We start from the raw sequence: 19,977 nt of genomic DNA, 5'->3' as shown, positions 1-19,977 counted from the left end.
GATAATTACTTTTATCATTTGGGTTTCCTCCTCTCTTAACATTCAATTTTAGATGAAGACAAAGAACTTACAAATTACGAGTCTTGAAAGTGAATGAAGCTCTAGCAATCATCGTGCGGATTATTTTCCCAAACATGCCCCAAACAAGTTTTGTGTCATTGCTTCTCGAGAAATAAATAGAAAATTTGTGATAGATATACTTACACAAGTTGGCATTCATTAACAATATGGCAATTGACTGTCACATGTGTGAATGGATAATTTTATCCAATCAACATGTACTAATGTCCTCCAATTACATGTCTTCTAAATGGGAATCTCCTCACTGATCTCGAGTTATATACATAGGGCTCCAAGTCCTAGGCTCTAGATGTGTGCTATTTTGGCAAAATGCATTGCAACCCTTCCGGCTTATGCCTCGATTGGAGGATGTTCAAATCTGATCTCTTAAGGCTGTGTGACACAATTTACAGGTGGCACTACCATGGTTCAGAGTTATTACCAAGATAATTTCTAATATATGGTGGCCTGCTCCAACCTTCCTCCATCAAAATGAGGTTGAGGCGTATCATCAATTTCTCCACGGCATCATCCTCCAGGCTGCTAAGTGAATCAGGCGATTGTTTTATTGGGGAAGAATCCTGCAATCATTTAAGAAATCCTGTTAGCTAATTCAAAAGTAAGATTATATGTTATGCCATATAGATAGAGAACTGTACCTTCGCATCCTGGTACAACTTCAGATATTGCAGTGATTGCTCAAAGAATCCACAGTGGTAGAGAAGAATGCTATAATCTCTTAATTCCTTTTTATTGGTATCTAGGAGGATAAGACGTTCACATGCTGTAACAATAGCAAGAATTCCGAGATAAATAGGGGCAGAAACAATTGAGATCTTTTCATTTGAGAATAGACTTTAATCATTCAATGATTTGTGTGCAGAGAATCCATGACAAAAATGAAATAGAAGGGAAAGGCACTATAAGTTGATTAGGTTTAACTTAACAACCTCAACCGTTAGTGCTTTGAGGCAGATCCTAATTATAATCAAATGGTAAGCCAAGTTTCATATCAAGAGATGACACGATTTCAGTTATCATTTTTTAGATAAACGCAAACCGTTTTAGTGATAACTGCTTCCCAAAAAAACAAAGAAAAAAATAAAAGACCTAGAGCACACAAGCTTTTCACATGATTCCATGAAATCGAGAAAGCCTCCAAGCCTGCTAATATGGGTTGTGCATTAAAATCTCAAAGGAAGCAAAATAGAAGCCTGTCATTAACAATTGAAGTTAAAGTGCTGTCTCAACCATATATAGTGAGAAACCACCCAAAAGGTACTCAAAAGAATAAAAAGACACTGAAACATCAACTCATAAGCAGAAAGAAAAAGAATCTACCAGACCATCTTCTAGGAAAGTAAAAGCTGCATATAATACATACTAGATAATGCACGCCTCATGTCCCCAAAACGTACACTAGTCCAAACACCACGTTCTAGCCGATGCTGAGCAGCCTTGGCAGATGCAATCTGAAAGCCACTGCAAATTATGATATGAACATACCATGTAAACCTTTCTGTGGAAAATGAAGTATGCATTGGATTGCAATGTAATTAAAAACTTGAGTTACCTTTCTTCACCAATATTTGATTCATCAATGCAATTAGCGGCATGTGCCGCCCATAAGAATAAACTCCTGGTGTGATCATGTTGAAATGGCCAGAAAGCATTTTTCAGATTTCTCAAAATCTGCGCATTTTGTAAACTGTAAGGACCAGAAGCAAAATTGATGTGCTGAACAAAAAATTAAAACTGAAATTGAAGCTCCTTCACTCAATACATGTGCGCCATAGACTTACAGAAAGCTAACTATGCACAGAGAGAGAGAGAGAGAGTATAAATAGTTTAACTTTTCTAATATCCTTAAAATTACATCCTTCTCTAACTTTCCCAGAATTATCTCATGGAATTTCAAATTGGCCTTCCATTGGGGTAAACTGAGGCCTTAAGTAATCTCTATTGATCTCCTAATGTTTAGAGATTATTGCGATAAAATAATAACAAAAAATGGAAAAGAAAGCAAGGCCGTTACTTCAACTTCAGTCAAAACATTTTTTTTTAATAAGTATAGTTTTATTGATCTAAGAGACATCACCCAAGTAAACCGGTGGTATACACTGAACATGTCTAATTACATCTAAACACTAGTGAGAGATACAAGCAAATCATGAAGGTTGTCCGTATTACAACTTCAGTCAAAACATTTAGGCCATCACTCATTAACCCTGCGAAATTTTGTGTTACTGCCTTCATATGGAACTAGAGGAATAACCAAAAAACACAGGAAAACAGAAAGAAAAAGTAGAAAACGCACCATCAGACGTTAACTTCTACTGTTTTTTGAACTTGCATAAAAAACTTAACAATACGTCATAGAGAAGACAATACTGCAAGCAATCAAGAATGTAGAAGTCACCTCCACCAATAACATTTGTGATGTAATTATATGTGCTTGATCCGAGTCCCTGCTTTTCTGTTTATCATAGCCTCTAGGTAGACTATGCAAATCATGAGGAAAGAATATTTCCACATCAAAATTCACAAGGCCCCACAAGCGAAGCATTTTCAGGACTTCTGAATATATAAGCGAAAGCATTGCAATGGATCCTGAACGATGGGTCAAGACCTGTTCAGATGTTAAGAATTAATGACCTAAAAAACCCACTATATTTCATAGCATTCTCTCAAATACAGCTCTGAATAACATCACAGAAGGCAGAATCCATACCGAGTGAAGATAAAGAGCTCGTGGCTCTGCTTGATTTTTTGAATGTGTCCTTCGGAAACCCTGAAAAGAAGAAAAACACATCATGCAAAAGCAAATACCATCAGAGCAAGGGGTACAACATAGCTGATGAGATAGATCAATATGAAATTACAGTGGATGTGACTATTAACTTTTAGCTGACTTCATTCATGTTTATAAGGATTGTTGTATTTATATTATAGTATTGCTCATCAAATCCGTGTAGGTCAACAAATATACATCTGTTTCACAATTATAAGACTAGGTCCCTTACAAATTCAACATCCCCAATTAAACCTGAAATTGAATGATGATCTCACAATCACAATAAATGACATGAAATATATATATATATATATTTTATTGGCACCAGAACAAAGTCTCGACTAATCCCAGACATGAAGAAAAAAAATCGTAACAGAAAAAACTCCTTTTCCCCCAGACAAACCACAATGCAGGGCCTCCTCTTACAAGTTTTCATTTTCTTTTAAGTAAACCAAATCCAACTTTGATTTCAAAAGCCAAAAACTCTTCAGGTAGCAAACCTTCATGCCATACAGGTATCTCTCTAAACTCTCCAAGAACTTCTCCGGCGATGACCTGTAGGAAGAGTTATACTGTGAGCAGTATCCCACGGAAAGGTCGTCCAGTCTTTCAATGAAAGCATCCACAGGGAGAGGAACGGAAGAGTGCGAAACAAGCGAATCATCCTCTGCAGCAATATAAAGAGCTGTTTTCCCCAAATCAACGCATCTATTAATGGTGATGCTGGTTTCCCTCTCTATATCAGATAATTTTCGAATCTGTGCACAGAAACCCTCTCTTGCTTCCTGCTCAATGATTCATCATACAATAAATTCACCAAATTGAACAACACGACATCCAATAAAGTATCAGAATGATTTTTTTAAATAATGAATTTAGATTCAGACACAAGAAATTGACGAGGCATAAAGTTATCTCTCAAAGAAAATGAAGCAAATCCTTCTAAAACTGGAAGACTAATTTATATTAACCAAAAAATAAAATAAAATAAAATAAACTTCACGGGCTAAGCTCGAAGAGTCGAAGAACAAATAAACCGAAATTAAAATCACATGTAGGTAAATGATAATTAACCTAAATAAATCGATTTACAAACAACAAGCTCATGAAATTTTTATATCTGTTCATTAAAAAAAAAACTCAGTAAAATCAGGAGCAAAAACAACAAATTACGAAAAAAATGAGAAACGGATGAAAAAAAATGAAGAAGAAAAGGAAATGGTAGTTACTCTGGCATGCGAAGTATCGATTCCAGAAGATTCCAGAGCCTCGTGGAGAACGAACTTCGGGTCGCTCCCCACGGACTGGGAATTCGAACCGGCACGACACACCAAGCGAGAACACGAGTAACAACAAGAAGGTGGTGGAGGAGGAGGAGAACAGGATTGGAATTTGGGGAATTTGGAAGGCGTTGTGAGTAAAGAGGCTCTCGAAATCCATTGAGAGGAGGAGGCAACAGAAGAAGCCAACGAACTCATCGTCTATCGTTTATGCAAGCGAGAGAGAGAGAGAGAGGAGAGGGAGAGGAGGAGGAAGGAAGGGAGCGGGCGTTAACAGCAGAGTATCAACTCTCAGACATGGAGAACATCTTGGACAGGTGGTGGCAAAGCAGCTATTTGCAGCAAATGTTAAGGATGCACTAATTTTAGAGCAATAAATACACACATCAATAAGGCCCACAAATAGCGGCCCCACTTTCTGTGTTTTGTCTCCGATATTTTCTCGGTGGGCAGTTCTACAGATACCGATACAACCGACCGATTTCAATTAAATTATTTATTTATTTTTTTAAATATTAAAAACTAATTTTTTAATTTTTTTTAAAAAAGTTAATTTAATACATTTCTTATTATTTTTTTAAAAAAATGCACGTGCAAATGTTTGGCGGCTGTTAAAAGAGTTTTTAACTGAAAAATTACCTTTACAGTTTTATGATTTACGAGTCGTATGAAATTCTTCTGTGAAAAAAGAGATACATTTTATATTTATTTTTTTAAGATAATTCTATTTTTTTTTTTTTAAGTCGGCACAAAATTTACGTACTTTAAAATTATATTTAATATTATTTTTATTTAATAAAAATAAAAAATATTCTTTTAATTATTTGATCATACATTGAAACGAAAGAAAAACGATCAAAGCATTTACGAATAATTCTATTAATGAAAATTATTGTTTAAAATGTAATTATTGAGTTTTAAGATGAATTCTACCGTTTCTGGACTGTTTAATATTAAGTTTTGGAAATTCCTAAAACGGGTTTTCTTTTTCACTCTTTGATTTCGTGGCCTTGAGATTTTTATTTAATAAAAATCCAACATGTTATTAAACAACAAGCTGGCATGTAGTCTGCATAAGATTATCGATGCCCGAAGGCAAGCAATTAGCAAACACATGAAGGATCAAATCCTATGGTAGAGGAAAAACCCAAGTTACATAGAGCATAAGCTATATCCACAGCCAGAACGAGGAAGTCCTGATTAGGTTATTGTTCAGGATTGCAGTAGACATTTATTCCCAAACTTCTAGGGTCCCCCCCCCATAATGATCTCTCGAGGAACCCCTTGAGTTCATACTACTAACATACATCCTCAACCTTCGATCAGAGTCATGAAACCAAATATGTTGACTTAGCTTTGAAGTTGAGACTTGTAAATGTCGTGACCAGAGGTGGCTCTGGTTATTGGACACAACCTGATGGAGAATGAGTAAGATACAGCAGGAATCAGATACTTGTCATGGACACAAGGGGACCAGCTATCGTCTCCGCCCACTCCCATGTGCTTGTGGTCGAGGTGAACCTGAAACACCATGAAACATTATATAACATGGTGACACTTCATTGTCGATAACAAAAACAATGATAATGCAGGGAAGCAAGAAAGTTAAGAGCTGATTGGAGCATGAAATAGAACAACCTAGTAAAACCAGAGCCTGAAGAAACAAATCCTCTCTCTTTTTGTAAGGTCAGCTTATATTTATAAAATTTACAGCTTTCAACTCATAAGACTACTAATTTTTTGAGGGACCACATGCAGCTGTCTTCCTCTAAGTATTGGTGTCAAAAGGACTTGCATTTGGCCATCCATAAATGAAATTCTTAGAGAAAAGATGCTGGAAAACTTCAAGAGAAAAAAATGTGAAAATGGAACTTTAAACATGCAAGCATTCATGTGAAATACAGTTGACTCTAGAATTGTCATTTGCAACCCCAAAAATTGGTTTAGGTGTTACAATCCACCACTGTTGCGGGAACAAGAAAAGCTAACGACAAGCAATTGTGGCTCCCCTTATTTGCCTTTTCATTTAAGTGGTCACCTCAAATCCATATACTGAACACAAATACAGCTTGAAAAATCTCTTAATGCTTTACAATTTATTTCACTGTTGTTGTTGTTGTTGTTACCATTATTATCAATACTTATTGTTTACTATCATTGTTAGATATTATTATTATTGAGAGTACATGAAATAAGTAAAGATGACAAATTCAATGCATGAATTATGAGCTAACCATTTTATCCTGCAAGACATCACATAATGCAATTTGCAGAATGCTGGTGTTAATGTTCGTGAGTCATAAGGCACATGCACACAAAGGGCTACTCATAACTATTATAATAGTGCGATATCATGTTATAGTAGTGCAGAAAATTTTTTAGTAGAAAAAACAGAAGCAATTACCTCAATGTTGTCTCCTTTAATAAGCTCTTCATTGTGTGTTGCCCGCTCAAGCTCTGCTGTGGTGTAGTAACTTGCACTCATTTGCATGGGAGGAGAGCTTCCATAGATTGAAGCATAAATCCCACATCCATCTTTGCTTTGAAATGTCACCCATCTAACATCTGCCCTGCCAGAACATTCCCCAGGAACAATATAAGGAACATGCATGTCACCAACTTTCTGCTCATAGAACCCAACATGTGCAGCTGCTTTTCTATCTGGATAACATTCAAATGGCCCTTTTCCAAACCACTTTATATTGTTCATTGACTCCTCCAAATGGAACTCAAGTCCCACACGTGGCAAAGGTGGAAGATTTGAAGAATTTGGTTTTACCTTGCATTCCACAATGACATCCCCAGAACCATAAATTGTGTAAATCATATCAATTTTGAATAAAGCATTTGCCTTCCCCAACTCAGGTATAGAATGCTTTTCATCCGTTGGGACAGCAATAAATCCCACTACTATTTTCACAAGCTTGTCTGTCGTATTCAGTACAGAACAATTTTCTTTAATATAGAGGAGGCTATCCATATGGGCAGCTTTCCACTTGGACAAATAACTATCTGCACCTCCCCCTTTGTCATTATCAGTAGGTGCTCGCCAGAAGCATGGAAATATGCCTTTATTCATCACAGTAACTCCTTCAACCTACCATCAATCACTGTATCTTCAGAATTGTGGTTGGCATTTATCACACGTGAATAAGCTTCTATGTGAACAAGGATTTGAGCATATATCAAATAACTTCCGCTTGATAAGTTTAAGACATGTGAGGTATTATATGAACAGGATTCCAACTGATACAAATGTCACTTAAGAAAATAAATTCTCATAAATGAAGACAGGAAAGGAAACTTACATCCCTCTTCAAGATAAAAATTTTGAAAAAGAAAAATCCATCATAGATATTCAGTCAAAACTGTTAAAATACTGCCCCTCTAAATTTGTTTTGTTGAAGACATGAAGATTGGAACCAATCATGCATTACAGGTTCCAGAACTCCAGCGCTTATAGATTATCAGGAAATCATGTCAAAGCATCCTTAAAGCTTGTTTTCTTCATTTAACTATCATGTTAGAAGAAAACCTCATGCTTTTAGATGAAACAAAAATAGAATAGCATTCATTTTAACAAGCCCAATGGTACAAAATACCTTCCAGCTTTCAATTGTTCCTGTCTGAGGATTCAATTCTATCTCCCAAAAGTTTTGTTGCCTCACTCTTATAGTATCTCCAAGAACTTCAACAAGGAAGGTAGCATCTGTAGTTTTGATGACCTGGGACCGTAGACATTTGAAAATGGTTAGTGATCACTGTAGGTATGAAGGCAGCGGACCTACTCATAAAAAAATGAAGGAGAAGGAACTACATGAGGAACAATCTCTCTTTTGCCAGGCAACTGTACTTGTGTAGATGAAATAACATGACCAGCCTTGACCCAGCGAGTGGGGTGCAAAAGCTTAGCAGATATTGTCAGAAAAAATTCTTCTGCAAAAGATGAAGCCCATAAAGAATACCATGGACCTGATTGCCATTCAATATCAAAACTGCTCTGTGGTCCTATCAAGGGAAGAGATAGAATTCCAGTTCCAAGTTCGCGACCATCCCCATTAGCAACCCAGCTAAATTGCAATCCATTAGTTGTTTCATAAAATTGAGTGTTTGTTATCTGCGATATAGAATTCCAAATGAACATAAAGAAATGATTCAACTAAAGATATGCAGAAGGTGGGTAAATATGTAAATACCTGAAGTTTTCCTTCCTTTAAAGAAACCTTGATTGGTTGATAGACATACTTGACCTCTGAAAGTGATAATCAAAGACATTTGCTCGTCACAAAAACTGACATCCGACATATATGTTTTGAAATTTCCAAACACATTGTCATGTTTGAGGATTAGATGAAACATTGAGTTACCAAGCAGTGCAGGATGAGGAGTTCGATCTGGCCATGTAAGGCCATTCAAACAGAAGTTGAGATCATTAGGAATATCTCCAAAGTCACCTCCATATGCCCAATGCTTTCTACCATCTGCACCATCCTTCAATAGTGCCTGTAGAAAAGTATAAATCTTTAGTGTTCTAATATACTTTCTTCTTGTCAATCTTACCAGGAGAGGGGGAGAAGAGGAGAGAAGCACAAAAAAAAAAAAAAACCTACAGATCACATTCAAGAAATAATTAGTAGTAAAGGCCTTAAATATCTATCCATTTCAAAATACATAGGTAAGAACTATCATGGCAGCACTGCTGTGGGCTTCTTAACCCAATCAGTGACAGGTAGGCATGAAGAAACCTATCTTCAGTAATTCAGTTTTCCACAATAGTTTATCATGACCAACACGATACATTGGAGAGATGCCAACATTACCAGTTCTTAAGTCCGAAGTTTTGTTCAATTGGTTAAATATACTTAATAGATAAGAAGAATTCCTATGAGTGGCATGCTACACACTCAGTTAAAAGTGAACACCATAAACAACGGGGAATGAAAAATACAGAAAGGGAAAGAAAAAGGTAGAAGAATCACAGTAAATGAAGTAGGGATTTGTTACTATAAAATTGAGTCTCATATAATGACATAACTTGCAATTTGTAAGGCCTCACAGGAGGATTCTGGAGACGGTACCTTTCCTTGGCTATCTAGATTCAGCGCTTTTTTTTTTTTGTGTTTTTTTTTTTTTTTTTTGGTTGTGGGGGTGGGTGTGGGGGGGGGGGGGGGGGGGGGGTGTTCAACTCATTTCCATTCCTAGTAAATTCCGAGTCAGTTTCCCTTTGGACATAGGGGTTGAGATCAACCACATATATCATTACTGTTTTTTGTTTCTGCATAGTTATTTTGACACTCTACTACTTCTTTAGTTCCACCAGAAATCTCAGATTTTATTTTGGTAGCTATTTTGGTAGCTGTGGTATAGCTTACCATAATTCAATGACTCCATTGATTATTAAGCATATATGTAGCATGAGCACAGGCATCTGAATCGATTGTATATTGTTGTCCTAGCCAGGTCCTAAGTTTTAGAATGAGGCTGTTAACCCTAAATTAGGATTCATCCTTTTTTTTTTTTTTTCCCAATAACTAAAACAAAATTAAAGAAAAAAAGGGTCCATCCTAAGTGGCATATTATCTGAATACATGCCTTCCGCATTTAACTCACAAGGCTGCCATCACATTTAACTCACAAGGTCCCATTGTATGTCACATAACTCTGATGCTATGTCAAATCAGGAAATACGACAGAACTTGACAATCAACTTTTGGCATGATGCTGATTGGTATACTTCTGTGTAAAGTCAACAAGCAAAACAATTAACTAATCATTCTATGTATTTATAAGGACTTAATGGTTTCTTTACCTGATCAACCCACTCCCAGATAAAGCCTCCTTGAAGACCAAATGTGCTATCTATTGCTTCCCAATATTCATGTATATTTCCATTGCTGTTTCCCATGGAGTGTGAATACCTGCCATTTGTGCAGCATAAGTATCCTCAAGCAAATAAAATCATGAAAAGCAAGAACAAATAAAGGTGTATTCTGAGATTAGTATCAAATATTTAGTAAAAGGAAGTGACATACTCGCAAAGTATCAAAGGGCGTGTTTCAGTTGGATCTTTTGCAATCTTCACTATGTCCCAAACACGCATATACATGGGGCATATAATATCGGTAGATGGGGTTCTAGATCCACCTCCTTCATAGTGCACTACCCGTGAGAGATCCCTCCCTCGCACCCAACCTAAATTAAACTTTCCACATAAAAGTAATGAAAAGGAAAAGACCCTCTCTGAAAGCTAGTGAAATAATGGCATCAAAAGCTTTGAAAAAAAAAAGCCCCAAACTCATGAATAACATCTTATGAAGTGCATACAGTACAGGGTCTTATTATAAATTAACTACATATTTTCCAAAATATGGTGATCAAACTTGTATGTAAATTTTCAAAGAGGAAAGAATAAGTGTGGAATTCTAAATAATGATTTGTTGTTCAAAAATTATACTACAGGCTTCTCTACTTTGAAGCATTGATTTCCCCTCATTAATTTTATTCTAGAACTCTTCCCAGTGTTTTCACCAAATAAATCCTGACTTTTTGGAAATCTCTGATCATCATTTCATGGAGAAAAAAATAATTCTGACAGCTGAAAACTGCTTTCTAATAATACCCATAATTGAATGTCCCTTATATGTGAGATGCACTCAAGGACCTATATAGACCCTCTCCACCGCTAGCTTTTTTTCGTCATCCTCTTTTTAGTTAATTTCCATCAATGTTAGATTTAGTCATGCAATTTGTACCTGAAATGCTACAAGAAACAAGCTTTATGACTTGCTATGGCAAACTAGGAAACTTTTGTGGTTGAAAGGAAACTTCTCTTGAGAGATGATTTGTATCCAATAAAAAGCTTCTCTAAAACACAAAACACGATTCTGTTCTGATGAAAAACTCATAACAGAACCATGTTTTGTGTGTGTGTTTATTCATAAAAAAAAGAACACAAAACATGTTTCTGTTATGAGTTTTTCATCAAAGCAAATAACATTATTTTAGGAATCAAATCATCGGCGAAGCTAAATACTGAAATTGATAAAAAAAAGAAGTTATGATTATGTCCTGCAGATAACTAAAAACAACTTAATAATATGTTTAATTAAGAAATGCCAAGTCAGAGATTCTGCAGAAATTCCTTCCAAGCCAGAAAACACACTCCAACAAGGAATATAAAGCAGAATTCATACCAGCTAATGCCGAATGATTAGGGCCATATCCAGATTCATTTCCTAAGGACCAAGAAATAATGCATGCATGATTTTTGTCTCTCTCTACCATGCCTATTACGCGATCCATCATGGCAGCAGCCCAACTTGGTTCAGAAGTAGGATGCTTCACACGTTGAGATAGATCAAAACCATGTGTCTCAATATTTGCTTCATCTATCATGTACATGCCAAACAAATTACACAACTCGTACCAACGGGGATGTTGAGGGTAATGGCTGTTTCTCACTGCATTGATGTTGTTTTGCTTCATTATAAGCAAATCCTGCAAGCAGAATAGAGACAAATGTCTTGAGAATATCTAAGCACTATTATCAAGATACGAGGCATCAACTTGGCAAGCAGAGATAAAAGCCAAGAGAACAAAAGAAGGGGGATCACCTTAACCATGCAAGACTCTACATTTGTCTTCCCCAGACGTGGGTGATGTTCATGCCTGTTCACACCTCTAATTATAACAGGATGCCCATTAACAAGTAGCTGTTTAGGAGCTTTAGATACTTGTCTTATGCCTACTAGGCATGATTCGCAGTCAAGTACATGGCCAGATGCATCTTTCAGGATGACAACCAGTGCATACAGATTAGGCTGTGAATAAATGCAAACCAAGGCATAAGATATCCAAGAGTGAAAATTTGAGCAAACATGGATTTATGCAAAAGTGTTGAGACAACAATGAAATGAAAAGCTTCATATAATCTTGCAGAAACTAAAAGCATCAGATTCATTAGCAATTAACACAAATAACAACCAAATAGAAACTACCTCAAAGTACAACTCTTGGGCTTTCTAATAAGTAATCAAAAGTTTCAACTATTGAACAACTTTACACTTTAGTCTTTCATCATAGGTAATGAGTCAAGACTATTTCACTTCAGTAAAAGAAATTCAACAATTGGAACTGGGAAAGCCCATAGTCAAATAAATAATATTGTCAAACAGTGTAATGCCCTTTTCTAAGGCCATAGTCGAATAAATAATATTGTCAAACAGTGTAATTCCCTTTTCTAAGGCAATTACAAATCCTTAATTGGCAATGATCAAAAGTACGTAGATACTGCTCCATTCTAGTATTTTTTTAAAAAAAATTCTATGAGGATGCTTCTTATAACATTATACAGGTTTATATAAACATCTCCTGTACAAATCACAGCAACCAACTTGCCTCCAGATGCACCATAGAATGTATAAAGCTAATGCATACTATAGATCCAATTAAAAAAAAAAGAAGAAGAAGAAGAAGAAGAAGAAGATAAATAAATAAATAAAAGAAGAAGAAGAAGAAGAAAAAAAAAGAAAAAAGAAAGAAAGAAAGAGTAACAATAAAAAAGGAAATTTAAAAAGATGCAGGAAAGAAAAAGTATTTTTAACTACATATCATGTAATCCTTGTCACAGTTAAATTAAATGCCTGTGAACGCAGGTCAATTCAGCCATGTGGCAATGACTTTTCTATGAAACATAATTGAAATAGTTGCAGTTCAGAGTTCTGATCAACAAGGCAATAACTATCAACAAAAATGCATCCAGGTTGACAAGAAAATGAAAAACAAATCTAAAGGAACTCAGCTTCCTCACTTGCTCTGCAGACCAAAGCCTTGGCATTTCAATTCTCCCAACAAGCACATAACCATGAAATCCTAGACTTGCAGTGGAGGGAGTGAGCTTTATATTAGCCACATTAGATGAAAGGAGATCGGAATATCCATCAAAGTTGTACCAGCTGCCAGTTTCATATAATGCAGCTTCTATGGTGTAGTCCGTAAGAACACCGTCTTTTGATGTTTCTTGGGAGTTGTCTATTTTCACTTCAACCTGGATTACAAATGCGAGAAAAATTAAAATTTCAAATGTCTCCGCTAATGGGATTAAGCACTCAGAACATCATACTCTCAAACATATTGATATTGCAACCATTGATTATACATAAATTGTGATAACAGCAGGTGAAGAATTCCAGGAAGCTGTTTGCTTGATCAATAAAATTTTATTCTACCTTTTTAAAAAAAAAAAAAAAATTCCTAGAAGTAGACAAAGATTATGCAACATTTATACAATTGAGGTATAACTGAAACAGCTAAGAATGAAGAAATGTAGGTCAGGATACCCAGTTTGAAGCCCTACGTACCATTTGTGCTGTTAGATAAGCATACCTTGCGTGGGTGCCCAAACAAAGAAAGGTACTCCCATGAGAGCCTTACTCCAAAATAGTCTTCCTTGGAAAAGTAATACAATAGCTGGGGACTCATGCATTATAGAAAAAATTTACTTCAAACACTCCTATCTAGGATAAGGCCCAACACACCTTGTCTTCACCATCCGGCTACCAGACAAAAAAACCAAAAAATGTTGAATAAACAGAAAAACCCATTTAACAATCTGATTCTGCACCACACATCATACCAAAACTTAACCTTGGATGTGTGGTGCAAAAATCAGATTGACATGATGTATGGTGTGGCGATAGAACACTCAAGGAAGCTTATCAAAGCAGATTTGGAATGTTGTGATTGAAAAGGTGGAGCGCAAATTGGCATCTTGGAAGAGATTGTATTTTTCTAAAGGTGGTAGGCTCACTTTAATTAAAAGTACTTTTTCTAACCTACCCATCTATTTTTTGTCCTTGCTTCCACTCTCAGTAAAGATTGCCAACCGTATTGAGAAGCTACAACGCGATTTCTTGTGGAGTGGTTTGGGGAACGAGTTCAAATTCCATCTGGTCAATTGGACAATGGTTTGTACTCCAATTTTTGGGGGTGGAATGGAGATTCGTAACTTGATGAAGTTCAACCAAGCTTTGTTGGGTAAATGGTTATGGCGGTACCAACACAAAATGGGGGCCTTGTGGAAGTCTATTATAGATGCACAGGTTGGGGAGGCACAGGGTGGTTGGTGTTCAAATGTGGTACATGGTCCATATGAGGTGGGTCTATGGAAATACATTAGGAAGGGCTGGGAGATCTTCCGGAGACATACACATTGTAGTGGGTGACGGCTCTCATGTCAGATTTTGGTATGACAATTGGTGTGGTGAACAAAGCCTCCAAGACACTTTCCCTGCCATATTTAAGCTCGCACGAGTAAAGAATGCAGCGATAGCAGACCTCTTGGTTTTTTCTAGTAGCTCCCCTCAATGGAATGTTGATTTCATTAGGGTAGCCCAAGACTGGGAGTTGGGGGTTATCACAGAGTTCTATGCGGCACTATATTCTATACGTATGATTGAGGGTACCATGGATAGGATGATTTGGAGCCCTTCCAAGAAAGTTAAATTCACTATCAGATCACTTCACAAACTTATAACGAGCCCAGGCATGCACACATTTCCATGGAAGAGCATTTCACAAACGAAAGCTCATTCAAAAGCCACTTTTTTTGTTTGGAAAGCATCATTGGGCTAAATGCTCACCACAGATAACTTAAGGAAACATTGGATAATGGTGTTGGACTGGTGTTGCATGTGTAAGAAAGATGGTGAATCAATAGATCATCTATTTCTATATTGCGAGGTGGCCAGACCATGTGGGATTATTTTTTTACAAGACTTGGATTATCATGGGTCATGCCTCTTAGATTGGTGGATTTTCTAGCAAGTTGGAGCGGTCTCTGAGGTAATTCACAAGTTGCAACAATCTAGAATATGTTCCCTAACTGTATGTGCCGGTGTATTTGGCGGAAGTGAAATGATAGAAGCTTCAAAAACCGCGAGAAGACAATGGAGGAGCTGAAGGTTTTTTTCTTTAAAACATTGTTCTCATGGATGGGGGGGGCATTGTTTGTAACGGACTAAATGTCCATGACTTTTTACTATCAGTTGTAAACTCTAGTTAGGTACTTCTCATGTATACTCTTGTATCCTTGGGCTTTGCCTATTCTTATGAATAAAATTTCTTGATTACCAATAAAAAGAAATATTTCCAATCTACTACCAACTTCCATAGGCAATATCATTAATTGGCATAGTGCCAAAACTGCTTTCCCATAGAGCTATGTTATAAGTATAAAAATGTCAGCATACACATATTTTCTGATAAGTGAAGATACCACACGTTACTGAGTTACTGATAAGCGCGAGGGGCTCAACCAGTAATTATATGAAACAAGACAACTAGAGGGTATCAACAGATGTGATGAAAGATCAGTAGCACAATGATCTTTATAATTACTCAGGAGCAACAGAAGAATTGAGATTAGTAGAAGCACAAAAATCTAAATTTCCACTTATCTTTAATGTTTACCTGTACATCTGCACAAGAAAATTTTTCTGCCAGATCTGATTTGAAAAAATAGTCAGCAATGAATACCTGCATGCCATATAATTTTATAGTTAACTCTTGTGCAACTCTGGTAAGTTGACACAAAATTGGCCAAAAAAGAAATAAAAAATGCATTTGTTTGATCAAAACATAACAAAAAATGAGACCTTCAAAAATAATATTTGAACTTCCAATCTTCAAATAACCATTATCGTCTTTCTTTTAGATATAATCAAGGTGCATGTTAAACTTGTGAGACGCAAAGAGAATGCCATCAAAGAGGTAGAATGCCCTTGGTATTGCGAACAAACAACATATTTCAAAATGCGAGTCCCCCACCCAAATAGAAAGAGCTGACAACTGCCTTTTAATTTGTTTAAACTGTAACAGGACAACAACAAATGGAAAAAAAATATTTGAGGAGAATCCAAACCTGTGGCTTGGCTAGAAGAAGTACATCACGATGAATCCCAGATAACCACCAATGATCCTGATCTTCAAGGTAAGAGCCGTCACTCCACCTAAATACTTGAACAGCTAGAACATTCTTAGAGTCTGAATCGAAGGGATGACAATATTCAGTGATTTCAAATTCTGCAGGTAGTCTACTATCCTGACTGACCTAACACAATATTAAAGAGTTTGTTACTGGACAGAGGATTCATATAAAACTCTAAATCCATACTGCTAGACATAAGAAACACACTGCAATAGAATGAAATATACATCAGTACATGCTAACATGCCTGCCATTTTCAATAAACTTTATAAGTGTCGAAGAATTATTATTTTTCTGTGTAGATTAAGTATAAAAGGCTTTTCTAAAAAACTAATAAGAGATAAGATTATAACTAAAAGTTGATACTCCTGTCCAAAAAGAGATGGGAGGTTTTCCTTTTTGGGCTCTCCCAAAATAGATGGGAGTTTCCAAACATAAAAAATAAAAAATAAAAAAAAAATATGATTAGTTTTAAATTTTCTTAATTCCCTTAAATTCGAACACTCCTTAAATTTGAATCTGCCTATTCTTAGATTTGAACTCACCTTTCTTGATCTATATAGAGGGCATTTTCAAAGCTTGTTATTTTCATTTAATTTCATTAGAAGGGTGTCATTTGAAAACTATTTTCTATTTTTGGATGGAGGGGTATTGTTATTTTTCCCAAAAAAAAAAAATGTAAAAAGAGGGATTTCTTAGTTTGAGTGCATGGCCAGTTACCAAGCACACTAAAGCAGCATAAACTCACTAAGGAAACTATATAAAGTGGTGGAGAAATATATTGCAAAGCACCCAAATAGGTAACAATTACAGTTGTTGATAATATTTCCTTAGAAGTATGCCCAATTACCTATATCCTATAGGAACCCCATTCACCCATGCGTAAAAGGCAGAATCAACAGCTTCAAAGTGCAATAAAATCCTACGACCTGTCAAATATTAAGTAGAATATCATATGATAATAGGAATCGTCACTCCTATTAATTGTACATCAAGAAAAATAACCAAAGAACAAAAGAAACTGATAAAAGAATCAAGAAACATCAATAGATAGAGTGCTGAGTAAATTTCAATCATCTCCATATAGATCATACCCTTCCATTCTTTAGGAATATTAAAGTACGTTCTATAGCAACCCGTGGGATTGTCCACAAGAATAGAAGGAGGATCCAGAGGAAATGGATATATGACATTTGTATAAATAGGCCGATCAAATCCATGCATCTGCCAATTTGAAGGAACTGTTCCAATTCAAGAGAACAAAACTATGAGACATGTACAAAAGAGCAGTTGTAAACATTAACAAATCTATAACGAAGATGATTCAAGATCAAATGATTATCTAAAAAAACGTGATAATACATTCATTGCCAATGTTTGGATAACTCAAAACCCTACAACAAACTTCATTATCAAGAAATAATCGACATCCTAAATGTTGTCAACCATCTATATCTGAGAACAAGAAAAGAAGTGGCAAAAAAGATTGATGTAGAAATATATTTAGTAACAACTAACTCTAAGCTCCAAAAGAGGACAATAAATCACATTCAGGTGACAAAACTTACGGTGCCTGTCAGTTTTCCATCAGTCATAGCCTCAAAACTACCATAGAGAGAAAAATAGAAGTTTCTCTTATTGGATTAAATTAGCATTTCGCAATTTCCAGATATCATTGCAAAGAACCTAAAAAAGACAATGCAAAAATTGGAACAGGTCATAACTATAAGTCTATAAGCATGCAGAAGAAAGGCATGCCAAGACACAGTGCACTCTCTCCATATACATGGCTTCCCAAATTTACAGTCGCCATAGATGGACACCAACCGCCCTATTGAAGTTCAAAAAAAAGCAAACTGGGAACACAACCAAAAGTTCATAAACAGTGTAGGAAAAAGGAATATTAAAATGATGGAAATTGAAATTCAAAATGAAAAAAGAAGGAAAAAAGAGTCAGAGAGAATGTTGAAAGAATGTGCATACGCTTAAGTCTCTGTCTGTGTCTTTAAGCATGTGTATGTACATAACCGTGCATGTATGTACATCTATATGTATGCAAGTACCTGGTAAAGTTTGCCATTCAGAATCCTGAAACTCAGTGTCATAAAAATTCACAGGGACACCATTAGGATTGGCAGCCAAGAAAAAATTCCAGTATCCTGATAAAGACTTAACAAACGGCAAGCCCTTGACCCAAAAAGCAGCACTATCAAGAGATCCACGAACAGCATCATCATTCCAAACAGCAGAATTAGCTACCACAAAATCCACTTTGTTGCGCTCATACCAGAATTTAAGAGATCCTATTCATACAACAAATTGTCAGATTCCGCTAGATGTAAAAGGTGAAAAATAAGTTACTAAAACAAAGAGCATGACTTGGATCAAAGTGGTGATTATTATGTGGTATGTATCACGACCAATTGCTTTTTCTGTCCTTTTTATTTTTGGGTTTTAACTCCCTGTGTAGACATTATTTACAAACCATAAAAAGAATTCTATCAGGACCATATTGTAAACGGGAAAAAAATCAGTTACATCCTCCACGCCCCCCCCCCAAAAAAAAAGAAAAAACCGGGACCTCTCCTACATCCTACACTGGATCATTTTGACCCCACAGTTCTCAATCTATTTTTCATTAGAAAAATCATACGTCATGATCCTAATAATGTCGTTTATATTCGAGAAAAAATTTGTTGCAATTCGGATAGGAATTCCAGATAAATCGCAATTAGACATCAAAACCCATTGGCTAAAACTTCAAATTACAGCTAGACATGGCACAAGAACAACAAGGGAAATGAACACTAGGGAAAAAAAAAAAAAAAAAAAATCAAAGAACAAAAACAAACAAAGTCTTTGCAAATAGAAACATGGAGAAATGAAAATAAAGGAGCATCGGTCTCAGTCAGACCTTCAACGGACTCATGACAATGCAAAGTAACATGAGGGTCTCTCTTCCTCCACTTGATAAAAGACTGATCCTCCCAGACCTTGTATCCATTATCCAAGGGAAAATCACGCTGCCCAGCCAAAGAGGCCATCGGAGTACATGCACTCTGTGCCTACTCAATCACAGAAATATCTTAGCAATTCAAACACAAATATACTTACATAAAAACATAAATTGTGTTATATATGTGTGTGTGTGTGTGTGTGTGTAGAGAGAGAGAGAGAGAGAGAGAGGGAGAGAGAGAGAGCATGCCATTGAAAAGCGAATTGAAGTTAAAAGTTACTCAGCGAAGGAAGAGGGAAGAGAGCGTGTGTCTGTGTGTCAGTGTGTTCTTATGTAGCTCAGTAAAAAGGAGTTTCCTCTTTCGTTGGCAACTCTCTTGCGAGGAATCATTGTATCGTCATTTCCTTCATTTATATTTATTGCACACTAATTTAAAAGATTTCATAAATAAAAATAAAAATTAATTTTCGTACCGTATGCATCTCAACTTACCAAATCTTATCCGAATGTCACATCAGTATTCCTCGTCATTGTCGCAGGCTTACCTCTGACTGGATTTTTAGTATATTCTGCTATGCTACATAGGGCAGTCTGTAATTATGACAAGCATCTGTTCAATGATGTTCTTGTTTTGATTTCCATTAAAAACTATGAAAGTTTACGATTTTCATCATAGATTATAATATTTTCATTATTTTTATAATTTGCAATGCAAATTGAAAAAAAAAAATTAACAGTTTAAGGGGACAAACTATTAGGTGTGGCAATATGTTATACGACCCGTTAATTCAACACGAATACGACACGATAATAGCGGGTTAGGGTTTAATCTTAATGGATTCGAGTCAAAACGGATTGACCCATTAAGACACGATTGCTTAACGGATTGATAACGGGTTAA

The 19,977-nt window shown here is 36.0% G+C and overlaps 2 protein-coding genes across 5 annotated transcripts; both read right to left on the bottom strand.

Annotated features, from left to right (window-relative positions):
• Nucleotides 1-200: 200 nt before the first annotated feature.
• Nucleotides 201-4,492, bottom strand: LOC122292499. Its single transcript, XM_043100890.1, has 8 exons — nt 4,084-4,492; nt 3,355-3,639; nt 2,792-2,851; nt 2,480-2,689; nt 1,634-1,752; nt 1,445-1,542; nt 720-844; nt 201-641 (listed from the first exon to the last, which is right to left on the bottom strand). Exons 1-8 carry the CDS (start codon nt 4,330-4,332, stop codon nt 480-482), a joined length of 1,308 nt encoding a protein of 435 aa, XP_042956824.1. The 5' UTR covers nt 4,333-4,492; the 3' UTR covers nt 201-479.
• Nucleotides 4,493-5,134: 642 nt separating this feature from the next.
• On the bottom strand, nt 5,135-19,478 carry LOC122291652 (beta-galactosidase). 4 transcript variants are annotated; one of them, XM_043099482.1, is made up of 18 exons: nt 19,326-19,478; nt 19,035-19,185; nt 18,184-18,423; nt 17,215-17,361; nt 16,971-17,049; nt 16,055-16,238; nt 15,604-15,669; nt 12,944-13,180; nt 11,748-11,954; nt 11,328-11,631; nt 10,167-10,326; nt 9,944-10,052; nt 8,502-8,637; nt 8,331-8,386; nt 7,952-8,251; nt 7,737-7,859; nt 6,539-7,231; nt 5,135-5,655 (listed from the first exon to the last, which is right to left on the bottom strand). In XM_043099482.1, exons 1-18 carry the CDS (start codon nt 19,326-19,328, stop codon nt 5,485-5,487), a joined length of 3,366 nt encoding a protein of 1,121 aa, XP_042955416.1. In that variant the 5' UTR covers nt 19,329-19,478; the 3' UTR covers nt 5,135-5,484. The 4 variants fall into 4 exon arrangements, with proteins under 4 accessions (XP_042955416.1, XP_042955417.1, XP_042955418.1 ...); XM_043099483.1 differs by having other exon boundaries at nt 19,035-19,179; nt 19,326-19,458; XM_043099484.1 differs by having other exon boundaries at nt 19,357-19,446.
• Between the last annotated feature and the right edge of the window lie 499 nt (nt 19,479-19,977).

This window comes from Carya illinoinensis, chromosome 13 (genome assembly GCF_018687715.1).
Source record: "Carya illinoinensis cultivar Pawnee chromosome 13, C.illinoinensisPawnee_v1, whole genome shotgun sequence".
Classification (NCBI taxonomy): Eukaryota; Viridiplantae; Streptophyta; class Magnoliopsida; order Fagales; family Juglandaceae; genus Carya; species Carya illinoinensis.
Note: the sequence above shows the minus strand (reverse complement) of the source record. Positions and strands in the feature narration are given on the sequence as shown.

What these genes read in the sequence shown, in the direction of transcription:
- LOC122291652 (XM_043099482.1), bottom strand. An exon ending in TAGAGTCTTGCATGGTTAAG is followed by an intron (nt 11,632 to 11,747) that starts GTGATCCCCCTT and finishes TTCTGCTTGCAG; the next exon opens with GATTTGCTTATAATGAAGCA. An exon ending in AAAGAGAGATTGTTCCTCAT is followed by an intron (nt 7,860 to 7,951) that starts GTAGTTCCTTCT and finishes CTACGGTCCCAG; the next exon opens with GTCATCAAAACTACAGATGC.
- LOC122292499 (XM_043100890.1), bottom strand. Translation starts at nt 4,332, where the DNA reads ATGAGTTCGTTGGCTTCTTCTGTTGCCTCCTCCTCTCAATGGATTTCG. An exon ending in GATACCTGTATGGCATGAAG is followed by an intron (nt 2,852 to 3,354) that starts GTTTGCTACCTG and finishes TCTTCTTTTCAG; the next exon opens with GGTTTCCGAAGGACACATTC. An exon ending in CACAAATGTTATTGGTGGAG is followed by an intron (nt 1,753 to 2,479) that starts GTGACTTCTACA and finishes CAAAATGCGCAG; the next exon opens with ATTTTGAGAAATCTGAAAAA.